This window comes from Populus alba, chromosome 6 (genome assembly GCF_005239225.2).
Source record: "Populus alba chromosome 6, ASM523922v2, whole genome shotgun sequence".
Classification (NCBI taxonomy): domain Eukaryota; kingdom Viridiplantae; phylum Streptophyta; class Magnoliopsida; order Malpighiales; family Salicaceae; genus Populus; species Populus alba.
The window spans coordinates 21,547,311-21,571,195 of NC_133289.1; the positions used below are offsets into that span (position 1 = coordinate 21,547,311).

Consider the following 23,885-nt stretch of genomic DNA (forward strand, 5'->3'; position numbering starts at 1 on the left):
GAGAAATAAATTATTTAAAATCTGATTCAAAGACAAGTTTTAAATTGAATTGAAATTAACTCGGTGTGTTAACTCACCCGTGACCTAGTTGAGAGGTTTGTTGGGTGTACCGATGGTTTGCTCCATGAGTTGATAATGGTGCAGTTTATTAGCCCAAAAAATCAAGTTTCCCAATCCACTAAACCTAGCTCAGCCCTGCCAGAGACCTCTCCATGGTCACGCCCTACTTGTTGGCTTCGGGCAGAGGGCCTGTTAAACACAATGAAAACTCACTAATCTTTAGAATAAAAACCATATCGAGGCCCATCACAAATTTCTTACAAAATATTGGATCTTTAGTGGAAGAATTCGGATCGTTAATCATGCAAAATACTTGGGATGAATTCAATAGTTGGATATACTTTTGACGGTTTAAAACTTGTTCATCGAAATATAAACATTCTGCAGAAACTGTTTCATGACGAGTGGTGGCTTGGACGAACGAGCAAGAAGTATTTTCTATTTAGGATCAGCTGAATGGGCTGGGTAGCTTTGTCACATCTTGATAAAAACCGCAAATCCCATTCTAATAAGATTAAAACCAGAATCATCGAGTTAGGTTTGCAAGCTCTAACGATCAGGCTAAAAAAATAGCTCATGATGCGCGAGAAGGGAGAGAGTCTCATTTACTAATGGTTACATACAGCGCTGGGTTTATAAATGAATGGGAAACATGTCAAAATGATGATGAGCCTAGGCCCATTCACTTTTGATCCGACCTGATAAATCAACCTATAACCCGACCAAGCATAGGAAGGATTGATCTGGTAAAACACCTTACAGAAAAAATAATAATAATCAAAACATCATCATTTTAATCATTTAAAAAAAATGCTAACTCTCCTAGCCTACCGATGACCCGGGCTTCTTCTGGATTTTAAAAAATATGCTTTTAAGTCTTTCTTCATAAACCTCTTGTAGGGTTAAATGACACTATATCAAGAGAGAGTAAACAGCGTAAAAACCGTGTTAAATTGTGTAAATTGACAGCTTTACACATTCCTGGTCAATTTTCTTTGTCAAAAGGTACAGCAAAGTGATCAAGATAATTTTTAACCCCCTGATGTATTCTGAAATGACTGACGAATTGGAGCTTGTAAATTGACAAGTAAATAGCTCAGGATTTTACATATCCCAGAAGGTGCCGATCAAGTTCAAAATGTCGTGAAAGAACTCTCTGCAAAGTAGATAGCCCAGGAATGAACAGAAATTATTAGATATTCAATTCACATTGCACAAAATACATTCACAATGAGCAACATATGCAGCATCACTCGAAGTCAGTCCATGTACGATGTAAAATTATTAGTAAGAGCAAGAAACTAATGTGATTTATCCATCTTATCATCAAGCATATGAGACTCGTGCAACAAGATATTTGAAATCAAATGCTTAATCCTAGGTTGAAAAACCAAAGCATTCTACAAGAATTAACTAAATGTATTCTTTCACAAGGCTGGCTCAAGGTTAACATAGATGAAAGGATGCTTGCCAATAGAATAGAAAATAATTCAACATAAAAGAAAACTAAGAAATTTATGTTGACAGGAATACCTTAGTTACAGGAGGATGAGAAGCTTTTGCTTCATAATCCCACTCTGGAAAGCGTGTAACCTCAGTTGCATTCTCAAACAAAATATACGTAGGAAGTTGGTCCATGCCACCTACATCAAGGCCACCCTTTCAGGACTGGCATCCTCGAGAACAATTAAACAGAAGAATTGGAAAAATCACCTAGGATGGCTTATAACCATATTATTTACCACTTAGAGATATTCCAAATTTTTCTGCAGCATTTGGGAAGAGTCCAAGATCAACTATTCCAAATGATAAGTTCCTGTTCGAGTATCTGTTATAGGAACACAAGAGCATGAAACAGACATGCACGCATGCACACGCAATTGATAGATGACATGAGTGATAAAATGAAAAACAAAGGAAACTTCTCTTCTGCTCTCCAAATATCCAAGAAACAATGGTAACTGAATATGGGAAACTTACGTAATTGAGAGCTCTGGAAAGCACCGACTAACATGTATGCAAGCAGAGGAGCACAAAGCGCGGAATTCTACCTGCCAGAAGCAAGGTTTTCCCATAATCCAAAATGCAGGAATCCAAAAAATCACCAAAATCGCTACAGGAAAAAATCATTGTTTCGCACAAGTCTTAAATAGGCAAGTTCAATATTTGTGAGAAATGATACATATTAATCTCCATGGAAAGCTTTCTCAGCTTCATCTAAGGCAAGTTAACCCGTAGTGCAGCCAATAGAAAGTAAAGGAGAGAAAAAAGGTGAAAGTTGTAATAAAGGGATGTGCATTGGTGAACTGTCATGTTGGCAAGAACAGACATAAGCCAGAATGTCTTTAGTCAATAAAATTTGTAATTTATAACCGATTTCCGCCTCCCTGATGTGGTTTTAATATCCAAAGAAGAATATAGAGCTGCAGCTCATTCAACAAATTAGTCATCATGGATGAGATGAGATCCTAGATTGTTCTCCTTAAACTAAAACTGGTTCAAGGAGCATCTCTTTTAATGCTCAACGACTTCGATTCATGAAATAATGCACACGTTCCAATGCTCAACATGTTAAACTTTCATGAAAAGTGAGATGCTAAACATTTGCATATATTGCCCTGAAGGAAGTCAGCATACTGGACATTTTTTAAGATTAAAATTCTGAGAAAGTGTGAGAACTAACCAACCAGAATCTTGATGTGTTCCCTTCTGTCAGCAAGGTCTCTAACTGCAGTGGTGTTAGTTTACTTGACGTGCCTGGAAATAAAATCAGATAAAGAAAAAAAAATAGAAAAGCAGTCTGAGATCCTAACATAGCAAGTCCTGTCTGTACTCCATGAAATGCATGGGATCAATGAGGGCAATCAAAATTCAGTCCATACCTAGTCCTTCAAAAGCAGGTGGTTGTGTTACAAGATATATCACTGCAAATGAGTAAAGTACAAGAAAAGTTATTTTTTCACCGCAAAATCATTGAAGTCAATATCTACACATTTAGTTGTAAGATATTCAATTTTGGCATCCTTTTCTACCAAGATTGAATAAGTATCTTCATGGAAGAAGTAAACGAAAGCAATCAAGAGGGATATACTTTTAAGGTTTCTAGACAAAATTTACTTGGTAGGACTAGAAAGCCAAAAGCATGACATTTAAACATAAGAAAGAAAATCATATTACCAGGACAATATAATTCATAAACCCACATCTTCTACTTTCCAGTAAAACTCTCCTAACAGATGTCATAATATAGAAAAAGAAACAAACCTGAAAACACCACCATGTACCAGAGAGCCAAATGGTAATCCATTATCAAAGAAATGGCAACGAGAAAAATCTGAAAAAATAGCACGTAATTCAAGCCAGAACAGAATGAGAAGTAACCCAGAGGAGAGCAATAAGAAACAAAGCAGACCATAACATAGTACAAGTCTACAGTGACTCAGCCTAAGCCATGCCTTTTCCAAAGCTGGATATCAATATCATAATTTTATCATATCTGGTTGTATTCGACAGGATGCAACCCATATTCAGTCAAGTGCAGCTAAATTATAGGTACATTTTTATCAGATAAAGGGTCTCCTCAGTCACAATTGCAGAATGGGGCGACAATTGCAATTCAGAAAAGGCATTATAGAACTAACCCAACAAAGACTTCGATATGCCAAGCATACATCGTTTACAATGACATCAATCAAAACAACTGTCAACTGGTTAACAACTGTGCAGATTCCCTTTGCACAATCAATGAAAACTCGACATTCCAACGACACAAGCGCATTTAACAAGTGTGATTTCCCATATTAAATAAGCATGCACCATTGCAATCATGTTTGCTAATCAACAAAAATAAACATTAATTTCATAGCTTGAAGTTGGTAAAATTGCCGACTAAGAGGAGAGATAACCTTAGCGAAAAATAGCATATTGGAGATAAAAGCTTCCCATGTTTCATCTCTCACAATCTGTTGTTGCACAAAATTAAAAAAACCTAGAATTTAGGCAACCAAATCACAAGATCTTTTTACTTGAAAAAAAATATTGATAATAATAAAAATGAGAAGTAATTTCATTCGATTACCTTATAGGTAGCTAACAAGGCAAACGCCAAAACCGCTTGAATCTCCTACACACACAAATAAATAAATAAATAAATAAAAACAGTTAATTTCACTAAGCCTAAAGCTGCAATATAGTAAAAAAAAAAAATTAATAGGAGAGGGGTAGGGAGATGGTGTAGAGTACTCGATAAAAGAGGCGGTGAACGAGGTGAGGAGAGAGGAGAGAGGTGGCGGAGGTGCGAGTGATGAGGTAAGAGAAGAAAGTGAGGAAATGGAGGAGGTAATATGGCTCCGATAGCGGATTTGGATTCATCACTACTCTTCGATTCTATTTCTTTTATCAGCAGATCAAAAGCTTTGTTGTCTCCCTTGTACTGTATTGGGACAGAGAGGAAGGGTGCCGGTGATTGGATTAATTGAAGATCCAACGAGAAGCAGAGGATTAATTGTTGTTGGCAGCACCACCTTCACCTGCTATTGTGTTGTAAGAGAGTTATGAAAATCTGGGTTAATTTTATTATTGTTCAATTTCATTACATTTTATAAAATATAAATGCTTGTTTTTATTTTTTTTAACTCTTTTATTTATATCTTGCTCCTTCCTTTACTGCAAAAACAAATTACATCAAAATTCATTTTTTCTTCTTTTTCATTTTTTTTCATTTTCATTTCCCTTTTTCCTTTCCTTTTCATTTCAATTTTATTTTTTTCTCAATTAAATCTAGATTTTTAATGGTTTTCTTGATTGTTTTTTAATTGTCAAAATTAACTGATCAGTATATTTTTTTTAATTTTAAATCCAAATTAAATAAGGAGTTAAGCTATAAAATTTTTTATTCTATTAATTTCATCCTCAAACTTTTATTACTAATCAATTAAGTTGTTTTTAAATTGACTAAAGTTGATTGAATCACGTTAAAAAAGCTCTCATTTGATTTAATTTTAAACTCGAGTTAGATAAAAAAAATAAAAATCAAGGGGTGTTTTAAAAAAAAAATTACTAGTCAAGCAGGTTATTTTTGAAGTGGCTAAATCGACTAAATTATATTTAATTAATTTCCACACAATTTAATTTTAAATATAAACTAAATAAAAAAGTCAGTTTTAGAGATTTCAAGTGGTCTATTTATTAACATGGTAAACCACATTAAAAGCATGTATTTTATGCTTTTTGTGTAGTGCATGCACTAACATAAATATACATACTCTTAATGATAATGCTAAATTATTCTTTATAGTTAAAATATTTTTTTGTTAGGTTTAATTTTTTTCATACAACCCGTAATTAAATGAGGCTTATAAACTAGTAATAATTAGAAATAGGGATACTTTAATGCTTTAATTATATAAGTTATTATCGGGTGGGGGTAAGAAAACTGCCAATTCTAATTTCTATTAAAATATAGAATATATTAATTTTTTATAAAAAGAAATTAGATAGTTAATTTAGCCTAATTTGATTTGGTGTATAAGCGGCAAGTTAATTTTTTTAAACAAGAACAATATAGGATATTTAGTTTTAAAATAATAAAAATTTAGTTTAGTAAGAGCTTTATTGCAAATAGGTTAACCATGTAATCCAAGCTTAATAATAGGAAGTCTAATCTCTTACAAGATGCTTCATTCATCCAATTCAAATTTTTGATTGTTCTCAATTTCTAAGAAAAATACTATAAATCACATAATATGTGATTTAATAATTTTATTAAAAAAATGACATAATTGAAAAATAATAAGGATCTAAATGACACATAATTTAACTAGTACACTATTATAAAATTCTAGGAACCCTAATAAGGATTGTATATATTGATTTGTTAGTTTAAAGACTATGAATCAACTAAATTATGCTTCTTATATATTTATTTCATGAAGCATTCATATATATATATATATATAAAGTGTTGGTTTAATGGTTAAAGCACTGTTATATTTCTATAAAGATAAGGAATACAAGTTTGATTATCAAGAAACGCACTTATTGGACGGGGCAACCACGAACTTGGAATAGGAGTGGTCTCATTCTTCAAAAAGATATCAGAATACCAAGTTCGATTATCAAGAAACACACTTATTGGACGGGGCAATCACGAACCTTGAATAGGACTGGTCTCATTCTTTAAAAATATGTGAGAAGTTTGATTGTCAAGAAACACGCTTATTAGACGGGGTAACCACGAACCTCAAATAGGATTGGTCTTATTTTTTAAAAAAGATGTAAGGATACCCGGATGAAGAGCTGTATATATATATATATATAAAAATACAAATATATTATATATATATATATATATATATATTGAGATGATCAAATTAGAGGAAAAGTGTCTATTATATAATTGTTTCATAAAGCATTTGCAGTGAAAAATATAAAAGGGTTCTCATGTACAGAAATATTCAATTAATTCAATATATGTGTTAAAATAAAATTAACTCAATACAGGAACACACTACCTAATTCAAATAATCAATACATAAACATGAATTAATCCCTATCTTTCCAATAAAAAAACAATTCAATATCGAATGCATCCTTGCTAAATCTGTCGATTTGGTCCAGATCGTCGAAGAAAAAGTAAAATGGCCCAACGTGAAACAGTAGACCTACTTCACCCAATGCCAATTTTGACTCAAAATCCTTCCACTGAAGCCCAACTGTATCTATTCCTCCTCGAATTCGATTGAACAGGAAGGTTACCCAAAGGATGAAGGCGGTGCATTTCCTTAAATTTTGATTTTTTTTATTTAAAATTATTTTTTTTATATTTTTAAATCATTTTAATATATTGATATTAAAAATATATTTTAAAAAAATAAAATAAAATTTATTTTAATATATTTTTAAATAAAAAAACACTTTAAACTATAATTACTATCAAAATTTCATACAAAAAAAAGTAGAGGATACATTATGCTACTTCTACTCTAGAGTATAAAACCTGATAAATGCCCTTAACTTACAAGTTTGACAGGTCAATCAGTTAATTGAAGACATTATTATTTTAATTAAAAAAAAATAAATGAAAACAATTTTATTTTTTTAAAAAAATTGAACTAGGACTCACTTAATGTTTGACTGGGTTGTGGGTTAAGTTGTCAGGTGGACCAAGTTTGACTAGCTTGACTCTTTCTCGATTTAACACGAAACCCAACTTAAATCATGTTCTAAATCAACGGGTCACTGGGTTGATCTTCTGGGATAGACCGGGTTTAACGATTCTGCTTATAAGCAACTGAACAATAGCTTCAATTGAGCTGAAAATCAATTACAATAATCTAGAAAATGCGGTGACTAGGTTGGTACACGGTGGCTTTTCCTTCAATAAAACTGTGGCTCGCTAAAAGCGAAAAAGAAAAGCGCGTGGGCTTGAAATAGAAGTCTGTCGGGCTATCCCGGACCCACTTCCTCAACATTTGACCGAGCTTTTGGTTCTAAAGCAAGCCCTTATGCGAATACTCGTTCATGGCTTATGGAAAACATCATGGAAGAGCGATTAGAAGGAAAGGGGAAAAAAAAAAAATTTCAACTAGAAGGTACCATCATGAGATCAACTTCCCTCTTTCAATATTTCTTTACACTTATTATTTTTTGGTTGTTAAGATATTATTCACTTTACCTTAAATAACTTATATAAATTAGGGATGATATATATTATATATATATAAAAAACTTATTAAATATTAATATTAATGTTTTAATTTTTCTAATTAAAAAGACATGAAATAAATATATTTAAAAACAATTTTAAAATAAAATTCTGAATGTTTTTAAACTGATATAACATAGAAACCATGTTCTTTTCATAAGTTTCAGTCTTGAATTTCTTCCTAGCTAATTATAAAGAATAAACCTTTGAGATTATATTACTAATAATAATCGGGCTGCCTTTGATAAAAACGGTTGAAACCCATATAGAACTATTGGCTTTTGAGGAGAGGGAGAATTGAGGTTGCTTCCATGGATAAAAAAGTATGTGAATTAGCTTAGCGTACAACATTTTATGACTTCACTTGTATTTTAAATTACTCCCATGTCAAGTTTTATTTTCGATTTGGAAAAGTCAGGTCAGCATGCCAGAAAAAAACCCTTTGGTTTGCGAAGGATAAGGTTAATTTCCACAAATAATGATTTTATTATGTGAAATGTTAATATGATAATTATTACTTGTGGAATTTTGTAAATAATTCTATTTCCTTTCCACCTTTTTTTTTTCATGCCATAAAGAGAGAAACTCCACAAGAAACCATCAGTACTCCTTTTTCAGGTCCTAGACTTGTTTTTAATTAATTCCCCTAAGTTCTTGATATGTAATTAAATTATTATTTTAAAGTAAAAGATATATATACCAATTGCGCTACAATCTCCACGGCCACAAGCACATAACAATTTTATCTGCTCAAAAAAGTACGAAACAATTTATTTTTTTACGAGTATGAATTTGTGGCGGGTGTTGTTGAAATTTAATTAGCCCAATATTCCCTTTTCTTCTTTCTTACGTGATAAAGAGAGAAATCCTGCAAGAAACCATCATTCTTTTTTATGGGTAATGCAGAGAGCAAAATTAGATTCTCTAAGTTTAATTATTGTTAATTATTACTTGGTATTAGAGAAAGTGACGTATTGATAAAGATTGTGGCCTAATAGTGGTGCTCATCGAGCTGCCATGGCACTTTACTTGGAAACTTTAGAAAGGTGGGAATTTGCGATTAATAATGCAAGTGATCACACAACTTTTCTCAGATTTTCACCCTTACCTAGGCTCTCTCCCTTCCATGATTATCCACCACAACCGTGCCTATGGAGGCTTGACAGATTTCAAATATATATGTTCCTTGCTTGCACAACAAATTAGGTCCTTGATTTCTCTACCCCCTCCCCTTTTCTTCATCATTTCATTAATTTGTTGTTTTTTAAAACTGTTATTTAAAATTAAGAAGTTTTTGTTCTGATTTTATCTCTAGGTAAAACATTTTATTATAAGATTAATGGAAGAGCAACTCCATCGGACGGATGTACAATTGTGAAGTAATGAGCTAGATGTATAGCTAGTTTTAAACTTAGCGAGCCTAGCTCCAGCTGTAAAAAATATATATATATATATATATATAATTAGAAAGATTATGTACAACTGTACTAGCTGCTGAATAACTTGATTTAATTTATCATAGCCAACTTATAATTTTGAATAAAGTCCAACTAAACCAAGCATCTCCCTAGATAATCCGCTCTATATAACATGGTGCGGCCGCATCTGTTTGTATATATTATATACACATGCACGTTGTTGAATGAAGTGATTTTCCAATTAATTAAAGCTTAAATAAATGCTTTCCTAATCAAAATAGATTGCATTTGGTTAATGTTTCGTAGCAAGATGGTTAAACAGAAAAAAAAAAAACATATTTAATTGGATTAATAGAGATATATATGAACATAAAATAAATATGTTTTAGAATAATTTTCGAGTAAATTTCTATAAAGCAAAAACCATAATAAATATATCCCTTTTGTTTTCAATTATTCTGTCTTGAAATATTAATGAAACACTAATGTATATATTAAATTTAAAAAACATGATTGGAGGAATGGAATTTTTTCATTCAAATAATTATGATTATGCATGCTTAAATTATCCTAGTGAAAATCAAATTACGAAGACCCACCCCTTCCCACGTGACAGGTGACAAGAAGGAAGCAACACACGAGTATTACCCTCAACTCACGTGACCGTCCGGCACGTGCAATCACGTTACCGTAAAACTATTAAAAGAACCTTGCATGGGCATGGTCGAAGCATCCATCAAAACAAAGAGAAGATACAGCGGATGACGGACACGTGTCATTGACCACCGTCAGTTTTGGCTTTTGAGTTTTGACAGGAGCCAAGCACTCACATGGTTCCTGACACCTCCCTCTACCTCTATCACGTGCATGTTGGACCCAATACATGCAATAAATACTTAAAATACAGTAATATACTTCACCCAAGCTTTTTTTTTTTAAAAAAAGATGAAAGTAAATGAGAAAAAATAAAAATAAAAATCTCTGATACATGAAACCCTCCACGCCAAGCAACGGCCCTGGTTCTCTCTCTCTTTTTCAGGCTTTCCTTTAAATCCAAGCATAAAAAAGTAAAAATATAAATATAAAAAGAAAAATATTTCAACATATATAGCATTAAATGGGAGCTGTAAACCTTATCCATAGTTAGAAGCAGCTCCTATTGGGATTGGTGACATCCACTATTATCTTGCCCACACCCCTCGATGTTTGCCACGTGGTACAAAAGCAGCCTTCATCAGTGTGTTTTGCTTTCAGGAGGCCCTTTTTTTTTCAATTTGTTTTCACAAGGCTATCAAATAAATTCTACAAAAGTTCATATTTACATTAATGAGGTTATAATATATATTTCAAAGTCCAAATGAATAATTCTATGGTCATTAAAAAAGTTTCTACTTGAAGGCTCTGCATACCTCCCTAATGGGGATAACCCTAGAGATGGGAGCAATTAATGGTTTGAAAAACGACATATTAGGCTTCAGTCGTGTCATATCTACTGTTAATAGAATTTCCAACCTGCAGATTAATAAACAGCCAGTAAAAAACCTCGTTTATATATATATATATATATATATATATATATAAAATAATGAATCTAACCATCATAAAAAACTAATCAAATTAAAACAAAAAACACAATTATTAGACAAAATTCAATGTCTGAATCAAGAATTTTGATATTATTTTAGTTTTTCTAGTGAAATAATATAGTTATCAATAAAAACAGAAAAAAATATTAGAATTAATTTGATAATATTTTATACAAGTTCGATTGAGATAATCTTCAAATCAGTTTGATTTATTTGGACTAGACTGTAATTTAAAAAATTCAAAGCAATAAAATATAATTTAGTTTAACAAGTAAATGAGAGGTTATAACGAAGCTGAACAATAAAAAGAAAGAATTTTACTTTACATTATCAATAGAGGAATACTCAAAAGAAAAGGCACCGATAACTCTTTTTTTTTTTCACAAGTAAAAAATCAAAGATATGTCTTTTTCTTTTTATTAATTAACGAAATTTTCTTTAAAAAAAATCCAAGAACTTGAATCATTACATATACAATTTATTCTTTAAAAAAATAGGAATATTTAATATATCACTAATACATGAAAATCCATGTAATTTTCCGAGGAAGAAAAGGGGGTCAAATTACGTTAGACAAAATCTTACATGATCTACCCATAACGACGGGTCTCAATTTTACCCTTTTTCTGTTCTAGAAACTTTCTAATAAATAGCAACGTTTTTAGTTATGTTTAGACAACAAAGTAACAAATTAAGAACGCGTGCAAAATGAAATTACAACGTTATAATGCAAACCCATGTCTATTAGCTATAGACTCGCTCGAAGTCCTCCTACAGTTTTATAGGATATTTTAAATTGTGGTTGTAAATATTTTTTAAAATAATATTTTTTTTATTTTAAAATTATTTTTAATACCAATATATTAAAATTATCTAAAAATAAAAAAATATTAATTTAAAAAACTTTAAAAATAAAAAAACTCTCGGAGTACTTGAAAACCGATTTGGCTTGAGAGTGTTTATTATGTGTTTAAAAAATATTTTTGAAAAAAATTTAAATTTTATTTTATTTTAAATTAATATATTTTTGATATTTTCAAATTATTTTGAATGTACTATATAAAAAATAATTTTTAAAAAATAAAAAAATTATTATTAACATATTTTTAAATAAAAATTATTTTAAAAAATAACCATAACGATCCCATCCTCAACAAGTTTAGCTGTAATCACTGTGCTTAGAAACGGGGTTTGAATTAAAAATGGTAAACTTGGAGGCTGCTGCTCAAGCTTAAGCGATAAACCTGCTGATTGGTTCTTAAGCGGTGGAATTTGAAACACTTGGTTAATGACCGTATGGTACTGAATTTTCATCTATTTTTTAGTTTGTTTTAAAAATTTGTTTATCTTGTAAAAAATATTAAATTAATAATTTTTTAATATTTTTTAAATAAATTTTTGATGACTTGATGTAAAAATAAAAAAAATATTTTAATAAATTTTTAAATAAAAAATATTTTTAAAAAGTATAATTGGAACACAACACCAAACATAAACAGAGACGTTATTTGGAATTATATTTCAAATAATGTTTTATGAAAATTTTAATTTTTTTTTTAAAATTAACTTTTTATGTTTCTAGATTATTTTTATATGCTGATAAAAAATATATATTAGTATATTTTTTTAATAAAAAATATTTTTAAAAAACAATAATTAACACTCTTAACACTAAATAACTCTAATTGTAATTATTTAATTTCTTAACCACCAGTTTACACCATCTATCGTTTTAATACTTTACAGTGATACCCTTTGAGGTGTTTGACATAATTGTCGTGGCAGTAGTTAGCTGGTATTCTAAGCAACGGTGCATGATGATTCATTGCGGTATGCCTTGTGATAAGTGTTGTACTAGTAGCGTACCACTACTTGATCATCATCCCTATGCACGTGCGGTTGATATCAGCATCATCATCTTACGTGGGCCATGCAATGGGTAAGATTGACTTTTTCTCTCCACCACAAAATCAATAAATCAATTTATATAAGCTTTTTTATTTATTTTAAAATTCAATCATGAGTATTTCTTGTTCGAAAATGCAACATTGGGATTTTACATGCATGATTATTTGTCTGAATTTCTAAGAGTAATTTTCCATAAATATTTAATAATCCTCACAATCAATCTTTAAATATTATATAGCGCTAAAATAACTAATAATCGTTGATGAGCTGTACGGTAGTGAGTTTGTTTTTAAACTCTGTATACTTTGAATAGGGGTTTAATTTGCAAAATTAAAAGGGAGACAACTGGTAAATTAACTAGAAATAAAGGTATCAAAAAGCAAAAGGACACTAAAGTAAATTCATGGAAGATTTTCCTTTAACTAAATTAAAGTCTTTTTCTTTATAATTTTTTATTACCACTTATTTTTCACTTTTTCCTCCCCTCCTCCGCAACCAAAATCTTTGATTTTGTCCTCGTCAAAATCCCCAGTCCTCCATTTTAGCTGTCCCCTTCAAACGCAAATAAACCCTCTCTCTCTCATCAAAAACCACCACAACAACAACTCTCTCTCTCTCTCTCTACACAACACAAATTAACGTTTCCATCTCCCTTGCACAACTACAACACTCTAGCTCTTAACCTTAATTCCTGACCCTCTTTAATCTGTCTTAAACGACAAAGGAAGAGCCAGAATATTAGACCATGGAAGCACCGGAATTGTATGGGACAACTGGGTTTTGCAGCTCGCAATTCACAAGTAATGAAAAGCACCACTCTCTGGACTCTAATAAGTCCATTGGTGGTGGTGACCATTTCATTGTTGAAGACCTTTTGGACTTCTCCAATGAAGACGAGGATGCCATGGTAACTGACCCTAGTAATAACAATATCGTCACTCCCACCACCAACTCCACGGACTCCTCCACTGTGACTTTCGTTGATAGCTGCAATTCCTCCTCTTTCTCGGGCTGTGAGCCCTCAGGCTTTAACGGCGATATTGGGTCCCACTACACCAATAATTTCTCTCATCATGACGTTCATCTTGGCAGCGAGCTTTGCGTGCCGGTAATTCCTTACTTTCATGCATGACGACATTGACTCTCCTTTTTTCTTCTTCCCTTTTGTTTTATTGAAGGAATTGTGCAAGAGGAGGGTAAAAGAATCCCATTAATTTGCTAATTATGGTTTCTATTCTTATGTTCAGTATGATGATTTAGCGGAGCTAGAATGGCTGTCGAATTTTGTGGAGGAATCCTTTTCCAGCGAAGACTTGCAAAGGCTTCAGCTTATTTCCGGCATGAAAGCTCGGCCTGACGAATCATCCGAGACTCGACACTTCCAAACTGATGACAATAACAATGGCAATGTCTCCAATATGTGTAACAACAACACAATGTTCAATCCTGAAATGGCAGTCCCAGCTAAGGCTCGGAGCAAACGGTCTCGGGCAGCACCAGGCAATTGGGCCTCACGGCTTCTCGTACTCTCGCCTACGACTTCATCATCCGAGCCTGAGATTATCCCTGGCTCGACCCAGCATCCCAATTCTGGGAAAAAGACAATTAAGGGTGCGGCGGGGCTGAAGAGAAGAGACGGTGGTGTTGAAGGTGGTGATGGTCGCAAGTGCCTGCATTGTGCGACGGATAAGACGCCGCAGTGGCGGACTGGACCCATGGGGCCTAAGACCCTTTGCAATGCGTGTGGTGTAAGGTACAAATCGGGGCGGCTCGTACCTGAGTACCGGCCTGCAGCTAGCCCAACGTTTATGCTTACGAAACACTCAAATTCGCACCGTAAGGTGCTTGAGCTAAGGCGACAGAAGGAGATGGTAAGGGCTCAGCACCAGCACCAGCACCAGCAATATCTTCATCACCATCAGAATATGGTGTTTGATGTATCCAACGGTGGTGACGATTACTTGATTCACCAACATGTGGGACCCGATTTTAGGCAGATGATCTAGCAGTAGGGGCGCAGTTTATGATCAGGTGGGGTCTTGAGAGTTTAATTAGTGGCGAAATCCATTAGTGAATTTCGTTATTTTTTTTTCTTATGTGGTAGGGGCTAATTTTCCCTAACTCTTTTTTTTTTTCCCTTCAATTTCTTTAGTTAATTATATTTTGTTGGAGTTTTTCTTTTCTTTGCTAAAATTGACAAAACTCTTTGGAAACTCAATTTTTCCATAATTCAAGTAATTTCTTTTTTAATTAAACTCGATCGTTCCTTAGATTTTTCCTTTTTATCCATCGTTATAATTCCAATTCATTATAAGAGAATTTCCTGTTAAAATTTCTAATTATCCAATTCTTATTCCATCTAAAAAACCCATTTTTCCTCAATCATCCCCTTTTCATTTTTTTTTAAAAAATCATAAGTCTTGGACTCGAATTTTTCCTTCCATATGAAAAAATAAAGAAGAAGAAGAAGAAGAAGAAGAGATTACCACTATAAGGGTATTCAATTTAGTCATTAATGTGTTCTTGCTTTGACTTGCTCCTTACAATTAATTGATAATTAATCACCACGCTTACACTAAGTCAGGACAGAATAATTAACCTGAAGCCCTTCAAAAGAAGAAGAAGAAGAAGAAAGAGTGAGTATGTAAAAGCAAACAATGAAAGAATGGAGTGTTCGTAAATTCAAATGTTTTTTTTTTAATTAATTATTCAAGATATGGACTCCCATAAATGGTGCCACATTGCGTGGTGAACGTGAACATCCTTAATTGTTCCCTTAAAGAAAGGTAAATCAGGTTGTTACAATGGCATGTCATATGAAGCAATTGATCGTCTTCTCTCGAACAATTTTTTCTGAGATTATGACCTCCTTGACATGGATGTTCTCTTTGTTGGTAATTTGTCGTTTAGGAGCTAGCTAGCTATAGCTACCTCATTTTTTTCAACCCTTTAATGCAAGAAATTCTTGAGCAAGTACATCTTTTGACATCTCCTTCCTCCATGGGGCAAGTGAGCATCCCAAAGACAAGAGAGATGCTGACCCCCGGAAAGGCTCCTCCACTCTGCGATCAACCTGGCGTGACATTTCATGTTTTACGATACAACGGCAACCACCACCGCAACCACCGCAACCACCATTAAAGTAACTCGTGCCTAGATGTTTCAACCATGTATGTGCAACTTTATCATATGAACCCGTCGAATAAAGAGTGGAGAAGTGGGGCGAGGTAAGGTAAGGTAAGGTAAGGTTTGCGATTGAAGCTGAATGGGCTAAAAGAAACTCAAATTTGTGTGCTGTTTAAGAAAACTTGCAAACCATGTGACAACTCCAGTTATCATTTGACCTTTTCACTTTTTATTGACATCTTAACATCTCTCTAGGTGGTAGGTCTCCAACCTAGCCTTTTTACTTTGAAATTTTAATGTAGCCTATGTTTATTTTTATATTCTAAAAATATTTTAAAAAAATTTATAAAAAATTTTATTTTTTATTTGATATTAATATATATATATATATATTATGTTTTTAGATTATTTTGACGTATTAATTTTAAAAAATAAAAAAAATATTATTTTAATATATTTTTAAATAAAAACAAATTGAAAAACAACAACAACCACATTGTTAAACAGAATCTAATACTTTTTTTTTATTATCCTAATTTTTATATATATATTTCCATGTCTCTTGAAAAAAAAAAAGCGAATCAAGAGATATATGCATGTAAGCAAGCATGAATAATGTCGAGTTTGTGCAATCTTGGGATGAAATCAAGTAAAATTCGTCAAGCGAGTGTATGTGATAGTTGTGAGAATTATCGATAACTGATTTAAGATAGGACCTTAGTTACGAGGATAAAGAGTTAATTCACGGATCATAATGTTAACTTGAATTAATTATTTTTACTAAAATGATATTTTTTGTTTTAAAAATAAGTTTCTTGATATTGACATGATTTTTAATTCAAGAGGGTTTAATCAATTAATAATTAACTGTGTTTTGTTAAGTCAATATCTAGTATAATTTAACTAAAAAAATCCAATTCTTATTTATTTTTGTGTTGTAAAAGTGTTTTTTAAAAAAAATTAAATTTTTTTATTTTTTTAAATTAATATTTTTTGGGTGTTTTTAAATATTTTAATACTTTTATTTTAAAAATAATTTTTTAAAATAAAAAAAAAAATATTATTTTAATATATTTTTAAATATAAAATATTTTAAAAAATAACGTAATTATTTATCCAATCGTTATATCCCATCAATATTATTACTATCAATAAATTGAACATGAATTTCAGTGAAAAATCTAGTTCGGTACAGCCAGTGGGTTGGGGATTAGCCAATTCCAGAGAATGTTAGAAAGCAAGGCAGATTCGTTAACAGATTTTTCACACCGTTTTTGGAAACTTGAAATCCAGTTGGCGATTTATTAATATTTTTTTGCGTGAGTTTCCACAACTTAGAACTTCGAGAAATTTAAAACCACCAGTACGCACCTTTCAGGACCCATTCATTTAGCAGCGTCATCAAAAACCTCATTTTCTAGCACCATAACGTTTTGTTTGACTTTTATAATCCTAGCTAGAAGAAGCTAGCTTTATTACATCTTCTTTTGAAGGTGAGCCCGCCATGGTTTGCCCCCACTTCCAGAGTTTGAACTGTCTCTCTAATTAATGGTTCACTGGATTATCCTGAACGTGCAAGCGACTAACTTGTTTGATAGTAGCTGGATCAGATTTGGGTTATGGAGGAAAGAGGGATTCTTATTCCAAGAAGGAAAAAAAAAAATCAAAGTAATAATTTTTTTCTGAGAATTCCTCGAGTTTTCTGTAACTATGCTTTGGTACAGGATGCTATTCACAAGAACAAATATTGTACATGTGAATGAAGATTGTGATATTGCAAAGAATAAAGCTACATACGATGCCAAGAAATACAGAGAAAAAAGAGGGTATATTAAGGGGTTAGTGAAATTAGTTGACGAGGCTCCAGTATATATTATATGCACGATCCTAGGCAGCACTGATCCATAGAGCTGTTGCTAAGATGATATGCTGTCTTCGATCAGATAACTATTAGTAAAATTAATTGTTTCACTTCGCTAGCTACCATTTCCACTTTAGTTTACTTCTTTTAATGAACAATTTGTCTTGTTTTCCAAAGAACGAAATTAAAATTGGGAAAAGACTAATATATTACTGTTTCAAGGGAAGCAATGTTTGCGGTGCTCACATGCTGTAGTCAGTAGTTTATGATGCCTTCACAAATCCAAACACACAGAGACCACTCTGTGCATCCTCACAGCCAGTTTTATTCTAAAAGCTGCTAATTATATGTATAAATTACCATCTTTATTGGGTTGCCTTGCAATAAAAGGTTATCAGATTGTTGTAAGAGGAAGCCTTGACTGTTAAAGCTTGGAATTAATTTTATTTGATTACATGTATAGAAACTTAACGGATCATATCAAGTACAATTTACATGCGTTTATTACTCTTCAAATCCAGCACTGCTACGCTTGTCTTCCATTTAAGTAAATTGATGGTCCAAGGCTCAACGACAACACATAAAGCTTTGTAATGCTATATACTTCGCTGCAGGGACAGCCTATTTCATGGTGTTTTAATATGAGATGTTCCCTTACAGAAAGCACGTGCACTTTGCAGAGGAGGGTGCTTCATGGATAACAAATGCATGATTATTTAGCAGGTGGAGCAGGTTTAGTAATGTTTTTAATGAATAAACGCCGTTCATCACAGATAATCTTGTTGTTTAATAATAAGAATGAAGTTGTATTTTAATCAAGGCTTCTGAGCATTCTCATGTGAGGATGCTGATTCTTATTCCATCCGGGTGAGAGAAAAGAAATGATAATATTGTAAAAAGTCTGTCATAGCAGAGTATTGCTGCAAAATTTCTAATTTACGTTCTTGAATATATTATTTAGTCGCCATTAATGTAACGATGTTATTAAATTTGAATAAAGAACCAAAAATCCACAAATGATTTTGATGCGGGATCAAACTTCTCTTAAGATGAGTTTTCCCCCCCTACATGGTATATCTCAGTTATGGGAGACTAAAGTTGTGTTTGGTTAATATTGTTGGACAAAAATGTGTTTGGTTTGAGAAACTAGTTTGGGATTATATAGTTTTTATTTTTAGATATTTTTTAAAAGTATTTTGCATGAAAAAAATAAATTAAATTAATGTTTTTTTAGTGCTTTTCAATAGTTTTAATGTATTAAAAATAAAAAAAAAAAAAAATATTTTTGATGTATTTACAAATAAAAAACAAATAATAACGCTATCTAAAAACTTATAATTCAGTAGGGTAATAATGCGGGAAGAAACCCGTTTAATACCTGAGCTAAGACTCCAATTATTCTCTTAAAAGAAGTTGAGAAGCTTGATTTATTAGCTAGCTAGATGTGTTTGATAAGTACTATGTTAATGAAAAAAGTAAGTTTCAAATGTCTTCGAAGTTACTCAAAGGAATGAAAAGCATCTTCACACTCTTAAATGACAATCAAGAAAGGTTCCACATCAGAACCTTTGAATAGACGGGCTACCATGCATGCGGGTTATTTTCATGTTCATTGTTAAAGTGTCTGTCTCCTTTGTATAACAATTTTTGACAATGACCTGGCATGCCTTTTAACATGATATAGTACTCCTCAGTTGCCCTAACATGTGAATCAACAACTCACCAATTTGTGCAAACATCACGAATCCTTGGTGGTTTTCATCATTTGTGCTCATCAAGTCATAGCAGAATTCATTCGTGAAGGAATAACCATGCTTGAATGAAGATTATTCAGATATGGAGTTTCCTCATATGAGAGGTAGAAACTCTGGAGAGATAAATAGCCCTCACTGAGAATGCGAATGAATTTGGAAATTTAGTTCTATGCTTTGATGAAAAACTTTGGAGAACAATCTCTCATATGGGAAGGTTATGCAGCACGCATAAAAGTATGGTTCTGTAGCATGCATGTGAGAGTGAACAGGAAAGGAAAGAGCAGATACAAAGGACTTCGTGAGGAAGAGAAAGGTCCAGCTAAAGCTCCACATGCAAGTGTCTTAATATCAGGGAGACATGAGCAGCAGGGCCAAGGCTATTTTCAAAGAAATGGGAGACATTAGGACATTATCTCATCAACCTCCCCACTTTCTCACGTGCATTTCACGTTGCTTAATATATTAATAAGAATAGGGGATCTCTGAGAACTTGGTAGGATTGCTAGTGACATACTCACCCAAGTAACTGTATGATTTTCAGACTATTCATGCATGGGTTTCCCTTCGCCATGATAGCTAGAACAAGTACAATAACAGGTTGGAAATTGGAAGTCGGAACTCAATAAGGTCACGCAATTTCCCGTCAAATAGAGAGGAGGATATATATATATATATATATATATATATAAAGAGCGCATGAAACAGATCGCAATTTAAATGGTCAATACTAGAAATGCTCGTGAAAAAACGATCAACAATTAGGAAGTGAGCAAATTAAGACACGAGTAAATGGCAATATAATTTTATTCCTTAAATATAACAACCGCATCAAATTAGCGCTTCAATCCATGAGAAGATATATGAAATCCAACAAAAATTTCCAAATCTTGCACCTATGACCCTTTCAGATTGAGTGTTTAGACATTGAAAAGGAAATAGCCAGAAGAAGCAATGACTTCAATCCATCAGCTATTATCTTCTTGCAACTCATATCCTTATCGAGGCACACTGAGACCTAGTTCTGAATAAAATGGCAAAGCAAACCTATTAGCATTAGCAAGCACTGGCAAACATTAATTAAAGAATTGGTGAGTTGAACAACCTCATGGAATTCATTCAACATACAACAATTAACAAAGAAACATTCTATAATGCAGTCATTCATCATAATAAACATGGAAAGAGTGAGGTAGTTGCATTCCATAGGACAGGACAATTCACACCTGTGCAACATTATAATATCCTTCATTGACCAAGACTTTTTAGAAAATGCGAAGAATAGCATGCCTAAATAGTAAACATATAATTAACAATGAGCTAAAAGAAATAGCTAATTACCAGAGACACGTGGGCTGAACAGTTGAACAAATCCTTTTGAGCTAAGAATGCACATGGGTTGGAAATTTTGAATTTCAAGTGTAATATCAAGCTCAAGGCTCAGTGGTGGTGCTGATTATTTTAACAAAAAACACTTAAAATTTAAACCTTCACCGAAATACTTGAAATAGCATATGAAGAGAAAGCTAGATAAAGCTTCAATACGCTGGATTCTCCAAATTAAAAATAAAATGCCAATATTTCTATTTTACAGAAATGTAAAGCTTCTTATAGTGACAACTAGTAATACAGTCTTGGAACACTTATAGCTCAAAATCTAGGTACCACACCTATGGTTTGTTTTGACCCTAATATAAAGTTACTGGTTCTTTGTACCTCTGCCACTAATCATGGAGACTCGCAATCATTTCACAGTTTCTAAGGAAAGTTAAACTCCAAAAATAACACAAAAATATCAATCCTATCTAAAATCATTGAGAGAGAAAAATGACAGGAAATTATCTCAGAAAAGAAGCACAATCTGTCAACCTTTTTGGCCTTGACATTCCAAATGGCTATTTACTTTCATGTTTCACCAAGAAATATTTAATCTTTTCACAAGGAAAAAAATGACAGGAAAGTACACTATAGAATGCTTTCAGGCTACACACTTGGGGAATTTTTTTAGGGGATAAAAGAGGAAATATAATTCAAGGGAAGCATAAATAGATACAGCAAGAAAGATATAAGACAAAGAAGAAAGAAAAAGTAGAAAAGGGAATTGGAATTGCAATCTTATTCAGCAATAACAACAGCAGGGATGCTTTGCTCCACAGGGAGGTTAAAGAAACAACCCTATGACCCTATCCCACAACAAATGCCTCGTACTGTTGGTGAACTTGCTTATATTGTTGTGCCTAATGAAAACCTCTAACACCAAAACATCACAAGCATACACTGTCCGAGGACTTTACATATACAGCACAGAAAGAAAGGGGAGTTACAAGGACATGGAAAAATGATGCTCACAAAATGTATCACGTAGAATTACCGCATGTTGGGAAATTTCTTTGCTATGACAAAAAAAATTTGATCTTCAAATTTTCATGAGATCAGCAAGAGGTAACATTTACTGCATGAAATTGGAAACCTCAATTCAAAAAAAAAAAAACCTCCACAAAATGTACCCGGTTGATGAGCTACAAACAACCAATTGTACAGAGTTACCAGTTGACACACTAGAGAAATAGCATTTATTGAGTTTTTCGCTTTGGAATGGTATGGTTAATAACAAAATCCAGAAGCCAAATAACATTTTAAAAGAAATGAAAATAAGATAAACAAACAAACAAAACCAGGCAACCCTATTCAAAATAGAGACATGAACTAATTGTAGAGTAAAAAAGTTGCTTACAGAAACTAAAACTAAAACATTCGGAGAATATCAAACTCCAGGGTTCGCACTGCAGAGCATACCCTGAGACAACGACCGTGAGCTCCTTGAATCAATGCTAAGGCATGACGTGAGCCTAGCTGAAGAGACAGCCGAGTGAAATGGAAGCAGAGATTGAATAGCACCCAATTGAGGAACTGGCCTGAAATTCAAAACCCAGCTGTCACAATTTAAGAAATTTACAAATTTAAAGAGAGCCCATTTCAGAAAATAACCTAAATTGCAATCCCCAACAGTCAGTTTTAAAATCTTGCTGATTTAAAGAAAATCCATTTGAGAAAAAGACCTAAATTGCAAGGCACAATAGTCAAGATTTGAACTTCTTGAACAAAATTGGAAAGGTGTTTTTAAAGGGATTGCTTACCTTGAAAATGTGAGGGAAGGGCGAGCAGGGAGAAGAGAAGGTGTGGATTTGGGTTGAAGGGCGGGTTTGTTGGTGGTGGATTTGAGAAGAGAGAAAGTTGGTTTGGAGAGAGACCTGTAGCGAGACGCCATTTTTTAGAAGACAAGAAATGTTGCGAGTACTTGGGTTTAGGGTTTTTGGAAATTCAATAGGGATTTCAGTTTTGGGGTTTAAAGTGGGGGTTTAGTTTTCTTTTCAGTCTCTTTGTGTCTGAGGAGCGAGAACCATGTCGTTTCACATATTTAGCATTCACAAGAAAATAATGTGATTTTTCTAAGGAAAATATTGAATTTTTTTTTATGACCAGGTGTCATTGAGTCGCCTTTCAGTCTTTCAGTCTCCTTTTTTTTTTTTTTTGCCACAAATCATTTATAACCAAATTAATGCATTTTATAGAAAAAAATATTGTGATTTTAGAGTAATCTGAAATTTGCCTTTTTTTCTCAAAATTAAAAAACAAAAACAATTTTATTTTAACTGCAGCAACAAACACTAGATCATTACTAGATATTTGACCTACACTTCATTATGGGTCATAATATTTTTTTAAATTAAAAATTTTATACATATATATAGTTAAATAAATCGAAAACTATGTATGTTACTAGCTAAATAAAAAAAACATAAACGGTAGCTAGAAGTAAAAATAAAAAAATTAAGAAACAAATATAAATTAAAATATTTAATCTTGCAAGCCGGGATATTTATTCAATTGTGTTTGCTAAATTTATTTATTAAAATATTTTTTTATTCAAGCAAACGAAAAAAAATAGAAACAAGTTAAAATTTTAGGAAGAGAAACCATATAATAAAAAACTATTAATTTAAAAAAAATAGAAAAAAAAAAGAGAAAAAAACATGGGTCGAGCGTTGTTAGGCTTGACAAGTTAGGTCAGTCCGTTTGACCTATTTTGTCAAAGCCCGCATGTCTGAGCCCTTATTTTTTTACCCAATTTTTATCAAGGCTCACTTCCTTGTTGGGTCAGACACTAACTACAATGGTGGCTGAAACTCGAAACTAATGTTTTTTTATTCAAAAATCTATTTTCAATCTATTTTGATTCAAAACACCTAAAAAACCATGATAAATTTATTCATAACTTCATAAAAATAATAAAAAAAACCATTTCAAAATCTAAAATCAATAAAAAATCAAAAACCACATATACTTATATATGTTTTTTCACTCACTTTAAAGGTAAAAAACACATAATATAAACTATAAACTATTAAATAAAACCATTTGATATCAACACCGGTCATTTTAATGATATAAATTAATGTCAACAATATT

The 23,885-nt window shown here is 32.4% G+C and overlaps 3 protein-coding genes across 4 annotated transcripts; 1 reads left to right on the plus strand and 2 right to left on the minus strand.

The window, feature by feature from the left end:
* Window positions 1-990: 990 nt before the first annotated feature.
* LOC118030677 (uncharacterized) lies at window positions 991-4,636 on the minus strand. The gene is made up of 10 exons (XM_035034880.2): window positions 4,303-4,636; window positions 4,139-4,183; window positions 3,966-4,022; window positions 3,325-3,394; window positions 2,943-2,984; window positions 2,744-2,817; window positions 2,041-2,111; window positions 1,803-1,888; window positions 1,594-1,703; window positions 991-1,216 (listed from the first exon to the last, which is right to left on the minus strand). Exons 1-10 carry the CDS (start codon window positions 4,429-4,431, stop codon window positions 1,157-1,159), a joined length of 744 nt encoding a protein of 247 aa, XP_034890771.1. The 5' UTR covers window positions 4,432-4,636; the 3' UTR covers window positions 991-1,156.
* An 8,532-nt stretch (window positions 4,637-13,168) lies between these two features.
* LOC118030678 (GATA transcription factor 12) lies at window positions 13,169-14,858 on the plus strand. Its single transcript, XM_035034881.2, has 2 exons — window positions 13,169-13,785; window positions 13,925-14,858. Exons 1-2 carry the CDS (start codon window positions 13,423-13,425, stop codon window positions 14,681-14,683), a joined length of 1,122 nt encoding a protein of 373 aa, XP_034890772.1. The 5' UTR covers window positions 13,169-13,422; the 3' UTR covers window positions 14,684-14,858.
* Window positions 14,859-20,204: 5,346 nt separating this feature from the next.
* On the minus strand, window positions 20,205-22,822 carry LOC118030679 (protein NONRESPONDING TO OXYLIPINS 2, mitochondrial). 2 transcript variants are annotated; one of them, XM_035034883.2, is made up of 3 exons: window positions 22,553-22,822; window positions 22,212-22,330; window positions 20,205-20,439 (listed from the first exon to the last, which is right to left on the minus strand). In XM_035034883.2, exons 1-3 carry the CDS (start codon window positions 22,681-22,683, stop codon window positions 20,414-20,416), a joined length of 276 nt encoding a protein of 91 aa, XP_034890774.1. In that variant the 5' UTR covers window positions 22,684-22,822; the 3' UTR covers window positions 20,205-20,413. The 2 variants fall into 2 exon arrangements, with proteins under 2 accessions (XP_034890774.1, XP_034890773.1); XM_035034882.2 differs by having other exon boundaries at window positions 22,150-22,330.
* Window positions 22,823-23,885: the final 1,063 nt, after the last annotated feature.